This window comes from Xenopus tropicalis, chromosome 8 (genome assembly GCF_000004195.4).
Source record: "Xenopus tropicalis strain Nigerian chromosome 8, UCB_Xtro_10.0, whole genome shotgun sequence".
Classification (NCBI taxonomy): domain Eukaryota; kingdom Metazoa; phylum Chordata; class Amphibia; order Anura; family Pipidae; genus Xenopus; species Xenopus tropicalis.
Genome location: NC_030684.2, coordinates 118633055 through 118654624, shown reverse-complemented (window position 1 = coordinate 118654624; position 21570 = coordinate 118633055). Strand labels below are relative to the sequence as shown.

The window sequence follows — 21570 nt, the reverse complement described above, 5'->3', positions numbered from 1 at the left end:
TTTAGCTCAGGTTTTAAATAGGTCCACTTTTTAATGTAATAGGCTGTTGGGGGGGGGTTTGTAGCTAGAAAGGTTTAGTTCTCCTTTAAGAAGCATGTTGATGAGCTGGGGAGAGTGCAGAGATGTGAAACTAAACTGGTACAATGAGTGAAAAAATTAAACCATGAGGAAAAACAAGGTTGTAGTTGTTTTCTATGGAGAAAAGACGTGAGGGGATAGGATTAAACTTTACATGTACATTAGGACATTATAGGACATTATAGGCAGAGAGCAGGGGATCTTTTTCCCATAGATGAGATCAATGCACCAGAGGCGAACTGAACTTTTGGGATGTGCCGGCGTCTATCAAATGCAGTCTGATGTTAACCAACCTGCTTTTCTACAGCGTTTGTGTTTTGTAGATAATTATAATTGCATAATAAATTAACTATGTTGGAGGACAAATGGCAAAGGATTGGCAGTAACATAATAATTGGACAACTCCCTTGCTCCCTGGCTTGGGAATATATATATATAAGTATTTGTGACAAGTTCCAAGTATCAGCACCTTATCAGCAGCAACATGACGACTCATTATCCGTACTTTTTAATCCTACTTACAATCATTAGCTCTGTCCTTCCCTGGGCCACAGGAGCTCCTGTACGAAGACCACCAGGTAAGAACTAAATGACAAACACTAATATGAGGGGATGCAAAAAACATCAGCATTTGTTCATTGTAAGTAAATATTTGTAGTTTTTTTAAGATGTCTGTTGGATTCCTGCAGTATCTGTTGTCTGTGATTGTAAAACTGTTTTTTAAGATCTCCATACTGTAGGACTACTCTGGGGACAGCAGTTGGTGTATAGCTCTGTTTGCAATACTGGATAGAGAATGGACTCTGTCATCTTTCATTCTGAATACTCTTGATCCAAAAATGAATGTGGAGTTCTGGAACCTTCATATAACGTGCAGCTTGCAGTCACATATCCAACTGTTCACATCAATAGGCAATAACAGATGCAAGTTGGTGGTTTCTTACACTTACACCCAAATCAGTAACCTGAAAGAATTGGGATCCATGGGATCTGACTGTATTCTTCTTTATGTGATGTTGTTGGGTGCTCTGTGCTTGTTGCTTGAAGTTGGCACATGTTCTAGATCAGTCCTAGTCCAGCTTTTTTTTATGCGATTCCAGTGTAATTCCAACATTTGCATTTGAATGATAATAAGCACAACATATTTGGATGATATAAGGGCACATCTGGGCAACAACAGCATTCTGTGCTTCAAGCTTTTATAGATGCATAATCAAAAAATGGGGTGAGCCCAAATTCATCTTTTCTGCACTCTGTAACCACGTCTATAGAGATGGGTGCGTGAATTTCCAATATTTAAAGCTATTTTTCTTTTGTTTTATCTGTATTTATATTGTAGGGCATATGTAGCATTTCTTTGGTAAAACAGAATTTCACAAAGGTTGCATTAAGGAAACAATGCTTGCAGCCAAGGCTTGGCTATAATAATAATTACATCAGCACAATCCAGTTTGGCCAGGGAGATTGATAAATGTCTTCTATATTCTCAAGACAACATATAACATACATATTATATCAACTTCCAAGATCCACAGCAGACTTTATCCATATTAAGACAGTTTATTTAAACACAGGGGTGCCATTTAAGTTTACAAAACACAAATCATAAAATAAATGGTGCTCTCTGTGCATTACTTTCACACATTTGTTGAGTTCCCTCACTACACTGGGCACTACTTTCACACATTTGTTGAGTTCCCTCACTACACTGGGCACTACTTTCACACATTTGTTGAGTTCCCTCACTACACTGGGCACTACTTTCACACATTTGTTGAGTTCCCTCACTACACTGGGCACTACTTTCACACATTTGTTGAGTTCCCTCACTACATTGGGCCCCTTGTGAACTACCGGCAACAAAACACATATATTGGGGCCATCCCTGTATTCACGATACTTTGGTGATTGCTCAGTTAACCAGGCAGGTAGTGTTCCTGCTCTGTGCCCTGCTCAGAAAGACCTTTCTAACATTTTTCACTACAATTAAATACAGCCTTGCTATGGAAAGTCTGCTCCAATATCTGAGCTGGACCAGTGGAATGGACTGTGTGGCCCACCCGCTCCTTCCAGAATATTGCAAGACCAAACAGCATCATTTTTTTTAAACAGAGGAAACATGCTCTATTCAGCAACACCTTCAGTGAAGCTTACATCTCCAATTATGGAGAACATAAAGAGAAAAATCACCTTTGGACAAATGGACATAGCCTTCTTAGTAACCAAAAGAGTTGCCAACTAAAGCCTTATATATGCATCAGAAGAAACTCCCTTTAACTCTGCTTGGGAGCAGATGTCACCAGAGTTTGTCCATCAGTACCCAACAGCAACTCACCCAATGGTTTTACTTTGTCTTTTAATGGTTTGTACTGTGTTTCTTAAAACTAGTGTTACTTTTTTACAGTTAAATGCCCTCCTTTTGTGCCTGGGAAATTTTGCTATGGGATAGTTAATGAGTGTGCATCTGACAGAGAATGCAACTGGGGTCAAAGGTGCTGTCCCACTGGCTGCGGGAAGACGTGCATAAAAGTCCGAGGGGATTGGCACCATGAAGGTAAGGGTGGAATGGAACACCATACATATACATTGTACACTATTATCTCAACCTTGGTCTTTAAATATGTACGTGCTTTACACTTGCACAGTCCTTCAACACTGCCAAAATTTGCCCCAGTGTAGTAACCCATATCAACTCATATCAGGTAAAAAATAGCCCTAATAATCAGTCAGTATTTAGCCTAATGTGGATTAAATAATGAACCAAACCTTTGATTGGTCACTATTAGTTACTGAACTGGGCAAATTTGCCCAGTGAAAGTAAATCAGTCCCACTGGGTTAAGATCAGTCTCTAAGTCCAGTAAGTACCTTTCTCTATATTAGATCACTCTTCCAAGCAATGCTTTCAGTCAGTTACCATCAGCATTATAGTTAACACGACACCCTGTTCCCCTCTGTCACCTTACTCTTGTATTATACCCCATGTGACCTGAACCATGGGTGTTGCTGTGAATTAGAGAAAAGCATGTCTAACATGGCAATGAGTATGCCATTTATCAGGATATTAATTAATCATCTTTTTGTTGAAAAAGATCACGAGAGACAATTGCATTATGCAACCCAAACTTACAATTTTAAGCTTAGACATACCTGTTTCTTTCCTAAATATACTGTGTAATATTGATCATTTTATATGCTTTTTAGATTTTCCACATTTTCCACCAAACAAGCAACCAGAATTCCCATATCCTGAAGGTAGGTTGCGTAGGCTTCTATTTAGTACCACCATAAATGTTTCCTCTGTAATAGAAAAATAATATTTTCTTCTTGACAGTTTCAAACCAACAAAATTACAAAATGTTTTCTTCTCTTCCCCTTTTCCTTCTTTCATATATGTCTCTCCTTTCCTTCTCCTCAAGTGCTTTTCCCCTACTTTTCCTATTTTTGGAATTTATTTTCAAAATATGTTTATTTTGGTATTATCCTGTTAAGGCATTCCAAAAAAGGCGTGCCAGAAGAGAAAATTTACTATGTAATGCTTAGACATACCTGTTCTATATCATTTATTTTCTAAATATACTGTGTAATATTGTATAATATTGATCAATTTAATATGCTTTTTAGGTTTTCCACAATTTCCACCATACAAGTCACCAGAATTCCCAAAGCCTGAAGGTAGGTAGCTTAAGATTTTCTTTACTAGTACAGTAGATGTTCCCTCTGGGATCGCAAACAGACTATATTCTTCCTGAGAGTGTCAAACAAAGGATCAGACCAACAAAATCCCTGGCACAATTAGAAAAAATGTTCCCTTTCTTTTCTCCCCATTTCCTTTATTCATATCAGCCTTTCATGGACCCCCACTCCTGTGATTTTCCCCTGCTTTTTGGGGATTTATTTCCTAAATATATTGGGTCATACTGATAATTTTGATACACCTACTCCTAGATTATCCACAAGAGCCACCATACAAAGTGCCAGAACTCCCACAGCCTGAAGGTAGGTAGCCTAAGCTTTTATTTGGTAGCACCATAGATGCTGCCCTGTGGCCCTGGGATAGTAAAAATAATACATTTTGACATCCTGCTTTTTAGGCACTATATCTTCTGTTGTTTAGTAGCAGCTCTGATTAAATTTATTCCTTAAATGTACTGTGTAATATTGTTGATTTTGATATGCTTTTTAGATTTTCCACAATTTCCACCATACAAGTCACCAGAATTCCCACAGCCTGCAGGTAGGTAGCCTCAAGAGAATGTTTCCTAACACTGGAAATAAATCACCAGGTATGTTGCCCATAGCAACCAATCACATCTTTTTTTTTGTTTTTTAAGTGTGACTGTGTAAAGGTGACCATACACATTCAGATTTGAGTCTTCTTCCGATGTTCAGATATCGGTCATACGTTTAAATGCAATGATTTTATTATTATCCAACCAAAATTTTCTAACCTGGCCAATTGACTAAACAAACAATCACCATGGCAAAAAAATTATCAGGACCATAATCAGAGCCCAAACACGATCCCAAAATCGTACAATTGTATCCGTACGTGTTTGGCCAGCTTAAATCTAATTGCTGATTGGTCACTATGGGAAATGTCAACAGCGATATTTATCTTGTGTTATTAAACACGCCAGCGTTTATTTAGTCGCTACATAGAAGTTTCCTCTGGGATAGTAAAAAGAATACTTTCTTCTTGACAGTGTCAAACAAAGGATTAGACCAAAAAAAAAAAACCCTGGCACAATTACAAAATATTTTCTCTTTCTTCTCTTCCCCGTTTCCTTCATTCATACATGTTTTGCTGCCCTCCTCTATTGTGCTTTCTGCACTAACGATGCAGACCCCCCCGGTCCCCTCTGATGCAAAAACCTTAAAGAGATTCTGTCATGATTATGGTATTGTTACGAGTGCCGGGAGACCAACACATGCTCTTACCTACCTACAGCTCTTCTATATCACCTAAAAGGTTGTTGCTAGTCTACAGGCTTCCTCATATTACAGTCCATAACAGGTGTACTTTATATTTCTAAATTACACTGTTTACATAGCAAATAATTCACTCTACCATTTAAAATTTTGAACTTGAACAAACAAAGGTTTTTTGTTTTAGTTGTAATATTGGTGTGTAGGTGCCATCTCAGTGCATTGTGCCTGATTCTGAGCTTTCAGAAGGAGCCAGCTCTACACATTAGAACTGCTTTCAGCTAACCTATTGTTTCTCCTACTCCCATGTAAGTGGAGGAGTCCCAAGCCGGACTATCTTGCTCCCTTCCCACTGTTCTGCTGATCGGCTGCTGGGAGGGGAGGGGGGGGATATCACCCCAACTTGCAGCTCAGCAGTAAATTGTGACTGAAGTTTATCAGAGCACAGGTCACATGGCTGTAGCACCCTGGGAAATGAAGAATATGGCTAGCCCCAAAATTAAATACAAAAAAAATTGTTTCTGTTTTTGAAAAACGGATTTCAATGTAGGATTCTGCTGGAGAAGCTCTATTAAATGATAGGTTTTGAAAAAAAACATTTTTCCCTGTGACAGCATTCCTTTAAGCACAGAGAGGCAAGGTGGGGCAGCATGGAGCAGCACTAGGGGCTGGAACACCCTTGTTAGTAACAGCTCAGATTCTCCCTGGAATACAACAGATCAAACCCACAAAGAACACTTGCACAATTGCAATATATGTTCTTTCTTTTCTTACCCTTTTCCTTCATTCATACCTGTCTTTTCTGCTCCACTCCTATTTTACTAATTTTCTGCTTTTGTAAATATACTGTGTCCTACTTATAATTTTAATATCCTCCTCTTTAGGTTATCCAAAAGAGCCACCATACAAACAACCAGAAATCCAACAAGGTGAAGGTAGGTAGCCTAAGCCTTTATTTAGTAGCACCATAGATGTTGCCCTAAGGCCCAGGGATGGTAAAAAAATATTTTTTTCTTGACAGTGTCAAACAAATGAAAAGGCCAACAAAAAACCCTGGGATAATTACAATATATTTTCTCTTTTTCTCTTCCCAGTTTCCTTCATTCATACCTGTCTTTTCTGCTCCTCTCTTTTTTTTACTAATTGTCCCCTGCTTTCCCCTTTTTAGGGATTGTGTAGGGATACTGTGTCAAACTGATAATGTAATAATTATATCCTCCTCTTAAGGGCTCTGGCACACGGGAAGATTAGTCGCCCGCGACAAATCTACCTGTTCGCGGGCGACTAATCTCCCCGAATTGCCATCCCACCGGCGAAAATGTAAGTCGCCAGTGGGACAGCACACGCTGCGCAGGCGATTTCGGCAAACCGCCAAAGTTGCCTCGCAAGGCATTTTCATCCGAAATCGCGCCGCCACGTGTGCCATCCCACCGGCAACTTACATTTTCGCCGGTGGGATGGCAACTGATGGCAACTCAGGGAGATTAGTCGCCCGCGAACAGGGAGATTTGTCGCGGGCGACTAATCTCCCTGTGTGCCAGAGCCCTTAGATATTCAAAAAGAGCCACCGTACAAATCCCCAGAATTCACAAAGCATGAAGGTAGGTACACCTAAGCCTTTATTTATTAACACCACAGATGTTTTCTTCGAGATAGCAAAAAGAATATATTCTTCTTGACAGTGTCTTTTCAGTGTCATACTGATAATTATGATATCCTCCTTTTTAGGTTTTCCAAAAGAGCCACCATACAAACAACCAGAAATCCCAAAGCCTGTAGGTAGGTGGCCTAAGACTTTATTTAGTAGCAGCTCAGATGTGCCCTGGAATAGTAAAAGGAATCAGACCAACAAAACCCCCTGCCACAATTTACAAAATATTTTTTCTTTCTTCTGTTCTCCATTTCCTTAATTCATAACTGTCTTTCCTTTCCTTCTCCTTCATAAGTGCTTGTCCCCTGCTTTGCCTTTATTAAGGATTTTTTCCCTGTATCATACTGATAATTTTGACATTCTCCTCTTTAGGTTATCCAAAAGAGCCACCTTATAAACCACCGTACAAACCACCAGAAATCCCACAGTCTCAAGGTAGGTGGCTTAAGCCTTTATTTAGCAGCACCATAGATGTTGCCCTGGGATAGTAAAAAGAATATTTTCTTTTGACAGTGTCAAAAAAAGAATCAGACCAGCAAAAACCCTGGCACAATTACAAAATATTTTCTCTTTCTTCTCTTTCCCATGTCCTTCATACCTGTCTTTCCTTCCCTTCTCCATCATAAGTCTTTGGCCCCTGCTTTGCCTTTTTAGGGATTTCTTTCCTAAGTATACTGTATCATACTAATAATTTGAGTATTTTCCTCTTTAGGTTATCCAAAAGTGCCACCATATAAACAACCAGAAATCCCACAGTCTCAAGGTAGGCAGCCTAAACTTTTATTTAGTAGCACCATAGATATTTCATCTGGGATAGTAAAAAGAATATATATTTACTTGACAGTGTCAAAAAAAGAATCGAACCAACAAAAACCCCTGGCACAATTACAGAATATTTTTTCTTTCTTCTCTCCCCCATTTCCTTCATTCATACCTGTCTTTCCTTCCCTTCTCCTTCATAAGTCTTTGGCCCCTGCTTTGCCTTTTTAGGGATTTCTTTCCTAAATATACTGTGTCATACTGATAACTTTAATATTTTCCTTTTTAGGTATTCCAAAAGAGCCACCATATAAACAACCAGAAATCCCACAGGCTCAAGGTAGGTAGCCTAAACCTTTATTTAGTAGCACCATAGATGTTTCCTCTGGGATAGTAAATAAATAAATAAAATCTGACCAACGAAAACCCCTGGCACAATTATAAAATATTTTCTCTTTCTTCTCTCCCCCATTTCCTTCATTCATACCTGTCTTTCCTGCTCCTCTCCTTTTTAATAATTGTCCCTTGTTTCCCCTTTTTAGGGATTTCTTTCCTAAATATACTGTATCATACTAATAATTTGAGTATTTTCCTCTTTAGGTATTCCAAAAGAGCCGCCATATAAACAACCAGAAATCCCACAGGCTCAAGGTAGGTAGCCTAAGCCTTTATTTAGTAGCACCATAGATGTTTCCTCTGGGATAGTAAATAAATAAATGAAATTCAACCAATAAAAACCCCTGGCACAATTACAAAATATTTTCTATTTCTTCTCTCCCCCATTTCCTTCATTCATACCTGTCTTTCCTTCCTTTCTCCTTCATAAGTCTTTGGCCCCTGCTTTGCCTTTTTAGGGATTGATTTCTTAAATATACTGTATCATACTGATAATTTTAATATTTTCCTTTTTAGGTTATCCAAAAGTGCCACCATATAAACAACCAGAAATCCCACAGTCTCAAGGTAGGCAGCCTAAACTTTTATTTAGTGGCACCATAGATATTTAATCTGGGATAGTAAAAAGAATATATATTTACTTGACAGTGTCAAAAAAAAGAATCAAACCAACAAAAACCCCTGGCACAATTACAGAATATTTTCTCTTTCTTCTCTCCCCCATTTCCTTCATTCATACCAGCCTTTCCTTCCCTTCTCCTTCATAAGTCTTTGGCCCCTGCTTTGCCTTTTTAGGGATTTCTTTCCTAAATATACTGTGTCATACTGATAATTTTAATATTTTCCTCTTTAGGAATTCCAAAAGAGCCACCATATAAACAACCAGAAATCCCACAGTCTCAAGGTAGGTAGCCTAAGCCTTTATTTAATAGCCCCATAGATGTTTCCTCTGGGATAGTAAATAAATAAATAAATAAAATCCGACCAACGAAAACCCCTGGCACAATTACAAAATATTTTCTCTTTCTTCTCTCCCCCATTTCCTTCATTCATACCTGTCTTTCCTTCCTTTCTCCTTCATAAGTCTTTGGCCCCTGCTTTGCCTTTTTAGGGATTGATTTCTTAAATATACTGTGTCATACTGATAATTTTAATATTTTCCTCTTTAGGAATTCCAAAAGAGCCACCATATAAACAACCAGAAATCCCACAGTCTCAAGGTAGGTAGCCTAAGCCTTTATTTAATAGCCCCATAGATGTTTCCTCTGGGATAGTAAATAAATAAATAAATAAAATCCGACCAACGAAAACCCCTGGCACAATTACAAAATATTTTCTCTTTCTTCTCTCCCCCATTTCCTTCATTCATACCTGTCTTTCCTTCCCTTCTCCTTCATAAGTCTTTGGCCCCTGCTTTGCCTTTTTAGGGATTGATTTCTTAAATATACTGTGTCATACTGATAATTTTAATATTTTCCTCTTTAGGTTATCCAAAAGAGCCACCATATAAACAACCAGAAATCCCACAGTCTCAAGGTAGGTAGCCTAAACTTTTATTTAGTAGCACCATAGATATTTCATCTGGGATAGTAAAAAGAATATATATTTACTTGACAGTGTCAAAAAAAGAATCGAACCAACAAAAACCCCTGACACAATTACAGAATATTTTTTCTTTCTTCTCTCCCCCATTTCCTTCATTCATACCTGTCTTTCCTTCCCTCCTCCTTCATAAGTCTTTGGCCCCTGCTTTGCCTTTTTAGGGATTTCTTTCCTAAATATACTGTGTCATACTGATAACTTTAATATTTTCCTCTTTAGGATTTCCAAAAGAGCCCCCATATAAACAACCAGAAATCCCACAGGCTCAAGGTAGGTAGCCTAAGCCTTTATTTAGTAGCACCATAGATGTTTCCTCTGGGATAGTAAATAAATAAATAAATAAAATCCGACCAATGAAAACCCCTGGCACAATTATAAAATATTTTCACTTTCTTCTCTCCCCCATTTTCTTCATTCATACCTGTCTTACCTGCTCCTCTCCTTTTTTAATAATTGTCCCTTGTTTCCCCTTTTTAGGGATTTCTTTCCTAAATATACTGTATCATACTAATAATTTGAGTATTTTCCTCTTTAGGTTATCCAAAAGTGCCACCATATAAACAACCAGAAATCCCACAGTCTCAAGGTAGGTAGCCAAAACTTTTATTTAGTAGCACCATAGATATTTCATCTGGGATAGTAAAAAGAATATATATTTACTTGACAGTGTCAAAAAAAGAATCGAACCAACAAAAACCCCTGGCACAATTACAGAATATTTTCTCTTTCTTCTCTCCCCCATTTCCTTCATTCTTACCTGTCTTTCCTTCCCTCCTCCTTCATAAGTCTTTGGCCCCTGCTTTGCCTTTTTAGGGATTTCTTTCCTAAATATACTGTGTCATACTGATAACTTTAATATTTTCCTTTTTAGGTATTCCAAAAGAGCCCCCATATAAACAACCAGAAATCCCACAGGCTCAAGGTAGGCAGCCTAAACCTTTATTTAGTAGCACCATAGATGTTTCCTCTGGGATAGTAAATAAATAAATAAAATCTGACCAACAAAAACCCCTGGCGCAATTAAAAAATATTTTCTCTTTCTTCTCTCCCCCATTTCCTTCATTCATACCTGTCTTTCCTGCTCCTCTCCTTTTTTAATAATTGTCCCTTGTTTCCCCTTTTTAGGGATTTCTTTCCTAAATATACTGTATCATACTAATAATTTGAGTATTTTCCTCTTTAGGTATTCCAAAAGAGCCGCCATATAAACAACCAGAAATCCCACAGGCTCAAGGTAGGTAGCCTAAGCCTTTATTTAGTAGCACCATAGATGTTTCCTCTGGGATAGTAAATAAATAAATGAAATTCAACCAACGAAAACCCCTGGCACAATTACAAAATATTTTCTCTTTCTTCTCTCCCCCATTTCCTTCATTCATACCTGTCTTTCCTTCCCTTCTCCTTCATAAGTCTTTGGCCCCTGCTTTGCCTTTTTAGGGATTGATTTCTTAAATATACTGTGTCATACTGATAATTTTAATATTTTCCTCTTTAGGTTATCCAAAAGAGCCACCATATAAACAACCAGAAATCCCACAGTCTCAAGGTAGGTAGCCTAAACTTTTATTTAGTAGCACCATAGATATTTCATCTGGGATAGTAAAAAGAATATATATTTACTTGACAGTGTCAAAAAAAGAATTGAACCAACAAAAACCCCTGGCACAATTACAGAATATTTTCTCTTTCTTCTCTCCCCCATTTTCTTCATTCATACCAGCCTTTACTTCCCTCCTCCTTCATAAGTCTTTTGGCCCCTGCTTTGCCTTTTTAGGGATTTCTTTCCTAAATATACTGTGTCATACTAATCATTTTAATATTTTCCTCTTTAGGAATTCCAAAAGAGCCACCATATAAACAACCAGAAATCCCACAGTCTCAAGGTAGGTAGCCTAAACCTTTATTTAGTAGCACCATAGATGTTTCCTCTGGGATAGTAAATAAATAAATGAAATTCAACCAACGAAAACCCCTGGCACAATTACAGAATATTTTCTCTTTCTTCTCTCCCCATTTCCTTCATTCATACCTGTCTTTCCTTCCCTTCTCCTTCATAAGTCTTTTGGCCCCTGCTTTGCCTTTTTAGGGATTTTTTTTCCTAAATATACTGTGTCATACTGATAACTTTAATATTTTCCTCTTTAGGAATTCCAAAAGAGCCACCATATAAACAACCAGAAATCCCACAGTCTCAAGGTAGGTAGCCTAAACCTTTATTTAGTAGCACCATAGATGTTTCCTCTGGGATAGTAAAAAGAATATATTTTACTTGACAGTGTAAAAAAAGAATCAGACCAAAGAAAACCCCTGGGACAATGGCAAAATATTTTCTCTTTCTTCCCTCCCTTGTCTCCTTCATTCATCTTTCCTTTCCTTTTCCTTTATAAGTGCTTGTCCCTTGCTTTCCCTGTTTGAGGGATTTTTTTCTAAAATATACTGTATCATACAGATAATTTTGACTTCCTCCTCTTTATGTATTCCACCAGACCACCCACAAGAAATCCCAAAGCCTGAAGCCTTTTCCATTTCCCCTAACTTACAATTGTATCTGTCTTGTGTTTCTTACTGCATTTCATCTTCTGTTTTGTATGTTTGCTTTATTCCTTCATTCATTTGTTCTTGACCCTTCTGTCTTTTAATCTCTGTCTCTTGTTAAAAATCCATATATGCACTTACCTCTTAACTAGGGAACTGTGACTTTAGTATGGGGTGTGTATTAAAGTTCAGTTTTAAATGGTGGGACCACAATCATGTCATGGCCATAGTGTGATAGAACAGATGCTCTGCTCAAGTATCAGTAGCAAAACCTCAGAAGAGTGCCAGCTGTGTAAGTCATGTCTCTCGGCCCATGAAGAGAACATACCATGGACTACTGACCCAATCAAGTTGGGTTTTTAATTTGGATGACTAGTATACTTTGGGTGGCATTTCCCCTATTTCTATTTTTAAATGAGCATTACAGATATGCCTAGCAGCTGAACTGTGCCGACCCAGACCTGATCCCTGGAAATGAAGATGGGTTGCTATTAGCAAAGCCCTTCATGCTAAAGGCCCTTGTCATTTTTTCCATCAGCAAAAGAGCAAAGTACCTATTTTCTTAATATGTATATATTTTTTTTTTTTCTATTTTTTTGTGTGTGTTCAGGAGAATGCCCCAAGCATGTGCTGAAATTTCGTTGCACAGAAAGACGTAAGGATGAGTGTCGCAATGATGCTGCCTGTGATTGGGGTGAAAAGTGCTGTGATAATGGCTGCCAGATGGTTTGCACTAATGTCAGAGGACAAGGTAAGAACTCACTGACAAACCTTATTATGTGGCATTGTCATAGGGATTTTGACCAAAAATGCAGGCAACTTCACACAACTTCAGAAAGCCAAAGCGATGCATACAGCAGATTCCCTTTGTTGCTGGTGGAAAGGCATTTCGGAGAGATTAGTTGCAGCGGTAGCAGAGATCTATCATGGGGGAATAAATCTCTCCATAGGACATTAGCCTTAGGATGCCCCTCACAGGCTTATATGTTTATCAAATTGCTGTCAAACCACTTCTGTGTCATGGGCCACATATTCTCAAATATCCAAGGGCCTCTCCTCAGAGATTCCAGTTGAACATCACTGATTAGGTAACTAAACAATAACTCACCAATGTAATTAAATAGGGGATAAACCAAGCACTAACAGGAATAGTTATATCTCCACATATATTAGCCATAATCCCAATAGTACATAGTTACATAGTTACATAGTTACATAGGGTTGAAAAAAGACCAGTGTCCATCAAGTTCAACCCATCCAAGTAAACCCAGCACACCTAACCCACACCTACCAATCTATACACTCACATACATAAACTATATATACAACCACTAGTACTAACTGTAGATATTAGTATCACAATAGCCTTGGATATTCTGATTGATCAAGAACTCATCCAGGCCCCTCTTAAAGGCATTAACAGAATCTGCCATTACCACTAGGAAGGGCATTCCATAACCTCACTGCCCTCACCGTGAAAAACCACCTACGCTGCTTCAAATGGAAGCTCCTTTCCTCTAATCTAAAGGGGTGACCTCTGGTGCGCTGATTGTTTTTATGGGAAAAAAGAACATCCCCCAACTGCCTATAATCCCCTCTAATGTACTTGTACAGAGTAATCATGTCCCCTCGCAAGCGCCTCTTTTCCAGAGAGAACAACCTCAACCTCGACAGTCTCACCTCATAGTTTAAATCTTCCATCCCCTTTACCAGTTTAGTTGCACGTCTCTGCACTCTCTCCAGCTCATTAATATCCTTCTTAAGGACTGGAGCCCAAAACTGCCCCCCATACTCAAGGTGAGGCCTTACCAGGGACCTATAAAGGGGCAAAATTATGTTTTCATCCCTTGAGTCAATGCCCTTTTTTATACAAGACGGCACTTTATTTGCTTTAGTAGCCACAGAATGACACTGCCTGGAATTAGACAACTTGTTATCAACAAAAACCCCTAGATCCTTCTCCATTAAGGAAACCCCCAACACACTCCCATTCAGTAGATAGTTTGCGTTTATATTATTTCTACCAAAGTGCATAACTTTGCACTTATCAACATTGAACCTCATTTTCCAGTTTGCTGCCCAGTTACCCTTCTGTGCTAGAAATTCATAAAAAGATCACTACAACTTATCACGCAAGCAGTACAGGAAGGTGCCTATGTGTTGGGTAACAACAACTGCCCAAAGTCAGAACCAGAGGTCAGAGATCAGAATCATGAAATTATGAGATATTTGGCACTTAGACTGTAAGCTCTATGGGACAGGGACCTCCTTCCTACTGTGTCTCATACCACATGCCACTTACTCCCTGTGTATTTATACTTATTTATTGTATTTATTATAACACTTGTCCTCCCTGTGTGTAACTGTGTATATTGTAAGATTGTACAGCGCTGCGTACCCTTGTAGCGCTTTATAAATAAAGTTATACATACATTCATACATATGTACAGTAGAAGGGCTGGGAATGGTATATACACTAATGCAGCAGCCCAGGATATAGGAACTAGCTAACAGGTATTCAGTCAAAATCAGCCAAAGGTGGACTTCTACATAACCAAAGTGTCATATTTGCCAAAACAAATTTGAATTTTAGATGTTTTAAACCATGCTCAAATCCACCTGGCCACTCCCCCAGGTTACACCCATGATTCACATGAACCCCCACTCACAGTTTTTGGTGACCCTGTCCCTTTTGCTTGCCAGGATTGGCCCAGTAAATTCAGAGTAGTTAGCGAGTATATAGCATGACCAGGAGGAACTTCCTCAGTTCGCAAGCCAGTAGAGAGGGATACTATGAATCTTTATTACTATAGCGAGTCTGTACTAAGCACAGATCTATAAGTAAATATGTCCTTTCTGCAGCACTGGAAGCTGCTAGAAACCTGTTATTTTGATAAAAACGTAAAGCAAAGCAGGACATTCCACGGAAAGGTGATAAAGTGACTTGCACAAAAGAAGTTAATATTTATGTATGAGAAAAATATGAGAATTTTGAAGTGATAAGAAAATACTCATTATTTGGGCTTCTTTCTTTCCAGGTATAGATCCATCTCTTAAACCACAGTTTCCTGGCCCACCAAAACAGAGTGGTCAAGACCTAAACTTCTTTACACGGAAACCACCACCTCCCATAATAAAACCACAAGTCCCACCGGTCCCACCGGTCCCACAGGTCCCACCGGTCCCACCGGTCCCACAGGTCCCACCAGGCCCTTTTCCTATACCCCCTGAACCAGACAGACCGGATTTTCCACCATTTTGGGACCCTGCTGCTCCTCAACCCTATTACCCTGATAACCCTGAACCTATAGATGTCGAAGTTATACCTTAATCTTGGAAATAAAGCTTTGCACAGAAATAAAGCTTGTTCTACTTTAGCGGCACGTTATTGACTTGTGAGATGCAGTTTAATATGAAATAAAATGTTTTGGCAGAAGCAGGAATGAACAGAATCTTTATTTTTATTTGAGCTAATACTGTTGGCAGCTGATCAACCATGTATGAGACCAAAACAATTTCCCTGTTCCAGGTCAATATCTAAGCATGCTTCTCCACATATGAGTAGGGCTAGGAGGATAATCCAATCAAAGACAGGTTTGGACAATATATGTAGTCCAGTGAATATTGTGCTAGATTGTGCAGGCCTACCACATGATCCTATCAAAAGGCCTGAGAGTCAAGCACTATCATCAGACTATTTTGGCATACCATGAGAGTGGCCAAATCAGCAAAGACACAACCACTTAGCGACCTGTCCATACAAGCTGATTTCTGTGTGTTTATAATGAGTTTTAGGCTAGTAGCCCACAGAGAGAGCAGGCGACTAATCTCCCCAAAATGCCTTTCTACCGGCAAACAAAGGGAATCACCTGTGGAAAGGCATACCCAGGCATCTTTGTGCGGCTACAGAAAAACAAACCAATGTGTAGGCCTTTCCACCAGCGATTAACCTTTGTTGCCAGTGGAAAGGCATTTTGTAGAGATTAGTCACCCACAGTAGCAGAGATTAATCACTGGCAACTAATCTTTCCATGGAGCATTAGCCTAAGGGTTGAACGGGTGTGGCTGGGCTTTAATGCAGACGTGGATGCGAATCTGAGGGCCACACTGATTGACTGGAGACTTCAAAGACTGTGCACAGTTATGCATTGTAACTAGGTGACCAAGGACAAAATAGTGAGCCAAGGACCTTACGGTGGACATACACACTGATATTATCATACAAAATTAAGTTGGTCAAATGCTGAGAAGAATTGAGGCAAAGAGATGTGTATTTAGCCCTAAATATATCAAACTCAAATGAAATTGAAAAAGTGTAACTTGTTCCTAGCAAATAACTATCTTTATGTGCTATGTATTATACAGACAAACTTTTGCCCCAGTTTATTATATATTAATAATATATCTGTAGCAAGGAGATTTTATCCAAACAAGGTTTATCTGAGACTGGTTTCTGAATCTATAACTCATCCTTTTGGCAGTTCTCTCTCTTCCCATATCCCTTATTCCAGTTAGATTGTAACATCATGGTGGCATATTTACACAGTGTCTCTTTGGTACAGTCCTTTTGCCAATAAATAACATTCCTACGGTTAAGGTTTGCCCCAGCACAGGCGTCATACCACCACCCTCCTCCGGCTATGCCCTCGTATTCTAACTTGGCACAGTTATGGATATAGTTGTCATTGTCTCGGTCACGAGTGGTAAATTTCTGGTTGTCATGGACATACGCTTCAGTATCACGTGTAAGAGCATCAGTGGCAGAACCACGGTACAGTCCTAAACGCAGTCGGAACTGAGAATCCTCTGATTCAATAAGGACTGGATCATACACGCCCCACTTTATGTCCCCTTCCACATTTACAAGTCTGATGCCCAGTTTCTGAAAGCCTTGGGGCTGGGTTAACTGATGCATGTATTCATTGCCCAGCCAGTGGTCTCCAAGGACACTACCAAAGCCAAACTTATAGTCTTCCCAACCACGATCGAAGTCCAAGCTGCTATTTGCAGTGATGTGCTGGATAACCGTCCATCCACCATCTTGCATGATACAAAGAACAACAATTTGAACATCTGCTGGTTGTATTATATATAAGCCATCTGTTGCAATGCCTTGGGACTTATAGAGAAGTTCTGAACAGTCTCTAAAAAAAACTGAAAAAAATCATGTTGAAAATTCAAAATACACAAAGATTAAATGCTATATATAAAGGGCAAATTTATTTCAGCCAATGTATTCAGGAGAATTCTGATGCATAAAGACTTTCAGAAAGAAACTTGGGGTGTGTTTTTGTAAATAGGAAGGATTGGCGGTTAAAAGTAAAAATTTGGGTAAGGAAATATTAGTAAAGGAAAGGGGGGATGGTGGGGCTAAAGAGTTGTAGAAGATATTTAAAAGGTGATAACAATACCAGTGATAGAGAAGGAAGATAGTAAGAAAGAAGCAAACAGTAAGAAAAGGAATGGGATTAAAGCAAAACAAGGGAAGTCAGAAGTGAGTAAACAGAAAGGCGGCCACACAGCAAATTGCAATTGCAAATGGATCTGATAACTAATTGACATCAGAAAAAGATGGAAAGTAAAAGACAATAAAAATGGAGTAAACCCCAAGAGATTTGATGGGAGTTGATATGTATGTAGCAGATGGGATTGGATGTCGGTGACAACAGGAATGCAGCTAAACAGGGAAGAAGTAAATAGGAAGAAGTTGCTGCAGGACCTGGGAATAAAATGGGAAGGGAGCTAATGAAGTATAAGGCAATGGAAGTAGGACAGAAGGCACAAAGGCAGCTGAATAGAGAAGCAGAAAGGAATGGAAGTAAAGATGTATAAAGCAATGGAGTACGTGGAAGAAAAGAGCAGAAGCTGAAAACATTTAATGAAATGGAAGTGGAAGTCAGGACGTGTTTTGTGTATGGGATTGCGATAATGAAAAATTACGATAAATAAATTGACTCCCAAGTGGTTTATAGAAGATTTATTAAGATTTATTAAGTCATAATAGACACAGAACTGTGTTATATGAAACAAGAGAAAAAGGTGCGGCAGTACAAAAAGTAAAGAGCACAGAATGCCTTTATAGTCTGCAAATGAACGTGCCTAATACCCAGTTACAATGTACTGTCAGGGTGCAATTCTGCCTATGGGCAGTTCTATAATTACAATTAATAATAAAAAAACAACAAAACACAAATACAAGAGTATTGTAGAAATGATACCTATATTGGCTAACAATAAAAATACATTGCAAGCTTTCGGAGCTCTAAGGCCCCTTCATCAGGCAAAGTATTTTTATTTTTAGCCAATATAGGTATCATTTCTACAATACTCTTGTATTTGTGTTTTGTTGTTTTTTTATTATTATTTTTGACACTGGCTAACACGGTACTACAGTTTTTGTTTTATAATTACAATTAAAATCCAAGTTAGATTCTTCCAAGATATCAAAATGATAATTCTGAATACTGTATATCTTTATAGTACAACCCTCTTAATTACTTATTGTCTGCAAAGCACCACACCCTGACAATCCAGAAAAGTGCAACCTTCATTCACCATGACTTTCTGCTAACATGCAAATGGCGTGCAAAAGCATCTTCTAACCTGTCTCTTTTCCATTCATTATACTGTCAGCATTTCCAGGCAGGAGGTGGTTATTAGCCACAAGCACAGATTGGCAGGAATAGGATCCCAGCATTGAGCCAAGCAGATATACATAGGCTGCTTCCTTACTCCATATCCAGCCCATGCTGAGAGCGTTCCTGCACAGAAGCAATACAATGAGTAACAATCATATTGAAAGGGGAGTAAACACATATATTATTATTATGCTGAATTAATATTATTTTGATCTACAGTTTATTCAGGATCTAGGTTTACCGCTGGCTGTGTCTGTATTAAGTTGGCCAAACCTGACCTCTGCTCCTTTCAGACCAAATCAGTAGCTTGTACTGAGGTAATATCATACCTTGTCCCACCCCACCCTAAAAGAACATGTTAAGGCGCATCTGATCCACCCAGGCTACACCTAGCTATCATCGGCCAGAACTACATACATCCAGTCCTGGTGTATGGGGTGAAAGCGAATGCAAAAACATATGGCAACCCTGAATTCAATAGATGGACAAACCATCAAGATTCAGGTAACACATACATATATAATAAGCATTTCCCAACTCCTGTGATCCCTCTACCTATAACTGCTGCTCTGTTTAAACAAGGTCTTTCACGTTTAAGTTAACATAGTATGTTATAGAATTGGCTAATTCCAAGCAACTTTTTAATTGGTCTTCATTTCTTATTTTTTATTAGTTTTTGAATTATTTGCCATCTTCTTCTGACTCCTTCTAATCACCGACCCCAGCAGCCAAGCTCTATGAGCCTACAGTTTTATTGTTATTGATACTTTTATTCCTTATCTTTAGTCCCTCTTCTATTCATATCCCAGTCTCTCATTCAAACCACTGCCTTGTTGTTAAGGTAAAAAAAATTCCCTAGCAACCAGAAAGCTGCTGAAATGTGAGACTGGTGATCTGCTAAACAAAACAACTACAAATAATAAAAAATACAAAGTATTTTTATTCCCTAACCCTAATATACCTGGTGTAGGCTCTCAGGATGAACTACAGAGGTCAGAACATTCTTTACTGTCTGTCCCCACTCCGACGTGAACATTCCTGAATAAGGCTCACTGGCATCTTCCATGGGCAGGGTGCTTAGTATTTTTCTGAATGGGAAAAAAATGCTGGGAAGGGAATTTGGACCACCATAGTTGTCTCTCAGAGCACTGAACATAAAGGGGCTCATTTATCAACACTGGGCAAATTTGCTTGTGGGCAGTTACCCATAGCAAACAATCAGTGGTTTACTTTTTTCAGCCCGCTGCAGGTAGAACAATGAATGCAACGATTTGAATGGTTGCCACGGGCAAATTTGCCCTGTGTTGATAAATTGCCATTCTCAGCATCACTCTATTAATTTAGCTGGCTGCCATGCTTTCTAGCTTTCTTTAAACATTATTAAGCTACATCAGGTGGACCATCCCTGCTATATACCCTGTGAGCCGTGGCTAAACGCCCTCTCAGGGTTGCCTGAGGCTCATCCCTGTTTCTGCATATTCAGTAGTACTTACCTCAGTTCAGTAGGTTGCAATATTGTTGTTGCTGTAGGCTGCAGGATTCCTTGGCACTGGTGCTACACACAGATGAACCCGGTAACAGTGGGAAATGCAGCTCCAGCCCGTGTGTATATATATATATATATGCCGGGCAAACAAGCAGCAGAGAGACAGTGTTGGACTGCACAATGGACTTTGCCACTGATATCAGCAGATCAGCTCAGACTAATCAGAGATTGGGTACACGAAGTCTGATCATTATTTTAATTCACTGGACTTTAGCCTAACACAGAGCTTCTGATAATGACTTTATTTTAATACAGTGCTGCTAATTACACTCAGAGCTGTAAATAGAACTACTCAGGTTTTTCTTTATCCTTCGCTATAAAGTTTCTCATGTAAAGTACCTGTCTATGTATCAGACAGAAATTGCCACATGTACAAGTTTGTCATGGTGCTTAATGACTGAGGCCAAGTGACCTTGAGTTCAAAGAGCCAGAAACACAAAAAGGTGTGTAGAGCCCCACGAATGACATCTGAGCCTTATCGGCCATTCATTTATATTAACAAGGTACTTTGTAGCTATGCAGGGCTGTAGGACCCACTTTTCTTTCCTGATAAACCCTTTAGAGCTGAGGTCCCCAATTTTACCAATGAGCCATATTTAGATGTAATATCTAAGAGCAACACCAACATTCCCAGGGCTGTGAATGGCTATTTGGTAGCCCCTATGTTGACTGGCAGCCCCCAGGAGGCTCTGTTTGGCAGTACATATGGTTTTAATGCAACCGAAACTTGCCTCCAAGTCAGAAAGTCAAAAATAAGCAGCTGCTTTGAGGCCACTGGGAGCAACATCCAAGGAGTTGGGGAACAACATGTTCCTCACGAGGCACTGGTTGGGGAACATTAATTTAGACTATAATGACTTTCACTATGTCACTGTATTAATGTTTGTATATATATAGTTTATGTATGTGAGTGTATAGATTGGTAAGTATAGGTTTGTGGGTGCTGGGTTTACTTGGAAGGGTTTAACTTGATAGACTATGGTTTTTTTTTAACCCTATGTAACTTGGAATAGTCGGTAGCAGGCAGGGTGAGATGTATGTTTTAAGTAGGTACTTTAGCTCCTATGCAACTTTGCTGTTTGCCTCCCAGTATTGTTACTGCCTTGTGTCCAATCCTCACTGCAAATATTTCACTTCTAAAATTCAATTTTGCTTACTAAATTCTCACGTAAACCTCTGGCCAGATATCAGCAATGTATTATATACAGAGGGGAACTGAATAATTTAGTATGATGCTGCCAGTCAGATTTTGTATTGCTTTGCTTGCATAATCCCTCTAATCTGTCCCTAGACTTTGCTTTCATGTTTACTTTAATTTGTCATCTTGTAATTAGTGACAAGAGCTAAACCCTGGATTGTGCAACTCCTGGCAGTTTGTACAGCTCCTCGCTTCTGAGAAGGTAATTATAGGTGTGGAAACACACAATATAGCCCTGCA

The 21570-nt window shown here is 39.0% G+C and overlaps 2 protein-coding genes across 51 annotated transcripts; one reads left to right on the top strand and one right to left on the bottom strand.

Annotated features, from left to right (window-relative positions):
• The first annotated feature begins 533 nt into the window (after window positions 1–533).
• On the top strand, window positions 534–15391 carry LOC116406892 (protein PELPK1-like). 50 transcript variants are annotated; one of them, XM_031891917.1, is made up of 25 exons: window positions 535–656; window positions 2483–2632; window positions 3281–3331; window positions 3701–3751; window positions 4025–4075; window positions 4263–4313; window positions 5890–5940; window positions 6734–6784; window positions 7029–7091; window positions 7369–7419; window positions 7705–7755; window positions 8016–8066; window positions 8328–8378; window positions 8665–8715; window positions 8981–9031; window positions 9297–9347; window positions 9633–9683; window positions 9949–9999; window positions 10285–10335; window positions 10597–10647; window positions 10909–10959; window positions 11246–11296; window positions 11559–11609; window positions 12559–12699; window positions 14987–15384. In XM_031891917.1, exons 1-25 carry the CDS (start codon window positions 563–565, stop codon window positions 15277–15279), a joined length of 1761 nt encoding a protein of 586 aa, XP_031747777.1. In that variant the 5' UTR covers window positions 535–562; the 3' UTR covers window positions 15280–15384. The 50 variants fall into 50 exon arrangements, 34 of the variants coding, with proteins under 34 accessions (XP_031747789.1, XP_031747790.1, XP_031747778.1 ...); XM_031891929.1 differs by lacking the exon at window positions 9949–9999 and having other exon boundaries at window positions 534–656; window positions 14987–15391; XM_031891930.1 differs by lacking the exon at window positions 10285–10335 and having other exon boundaries at window positions 534–656; window positions 14987–15391.
• On the bottom strand, window positions 15386–20810 carry fgl1l (fibrinogen-like protein 1-like protein). The gene is made up of 3 exons (XM_002937197.5): window positions 20080–20810; window positions 18552–18709; window positions 15386–17102 (listed from the first exon to the last, which is right to left on the bottom strand). Exons 2-3 carry the CDS (start codon window positions 18694–18696, stop codon window positions 16408–16410), a joined length of 840 nt encoding a protein of 279 aa, XP_002937243.1. The 5' UTR covers window positions 18697–18709; window positions 20080–20810; the 3' UTR covers window positions 15386–16407.
• Between the last annotated feature and the right edge of the window lie 760 nt (window positions 20811–21570).

What these genes read in the sequence shown, in the direction of transcription:
- LOC116406892 (XM_031891917.1), top strand. Translation starts at nt 563, where the DNA reads ATGACGACTCATTATCCGTACTTTTTAATCCTACTTACAATCATTAGC. An exon ending in AGAACTCCCACAGCCTGAAG is followed by an intron (nt 4,076 to 4,262) that starts GTAGGTAGCCTA and finishes TATGCTTTTTAG; the next exon opens with ATTTTCCACAATTTCCACCA. An exon ending in AGAAATCCCACAGTCTCAAG is followed by an intron (nt 10,000 to 10,284) that starts GTAGGTAGCCAA and finishes TTTCCTTTTTAG; the next exon opens with GTATTCCAAAAGAGCCCCCA.
- fgl1l (XM_002937197.5), bottom strand. Translation starts at nt 18,696, where the DNA reads ATGGGCTGGATATGGAGTAAGGAAGCAGCCTATGTATATCTGCTTGGC. An exon ending in AATGAATGGAAAAGAGACAG is followed by an intron (nt 17,103 to 18,551) that starts GTTAGAAGATGC and finishes GATTTTTTTCAG; the next exon opens with TTTTTTTTAGAGACTGTTCA.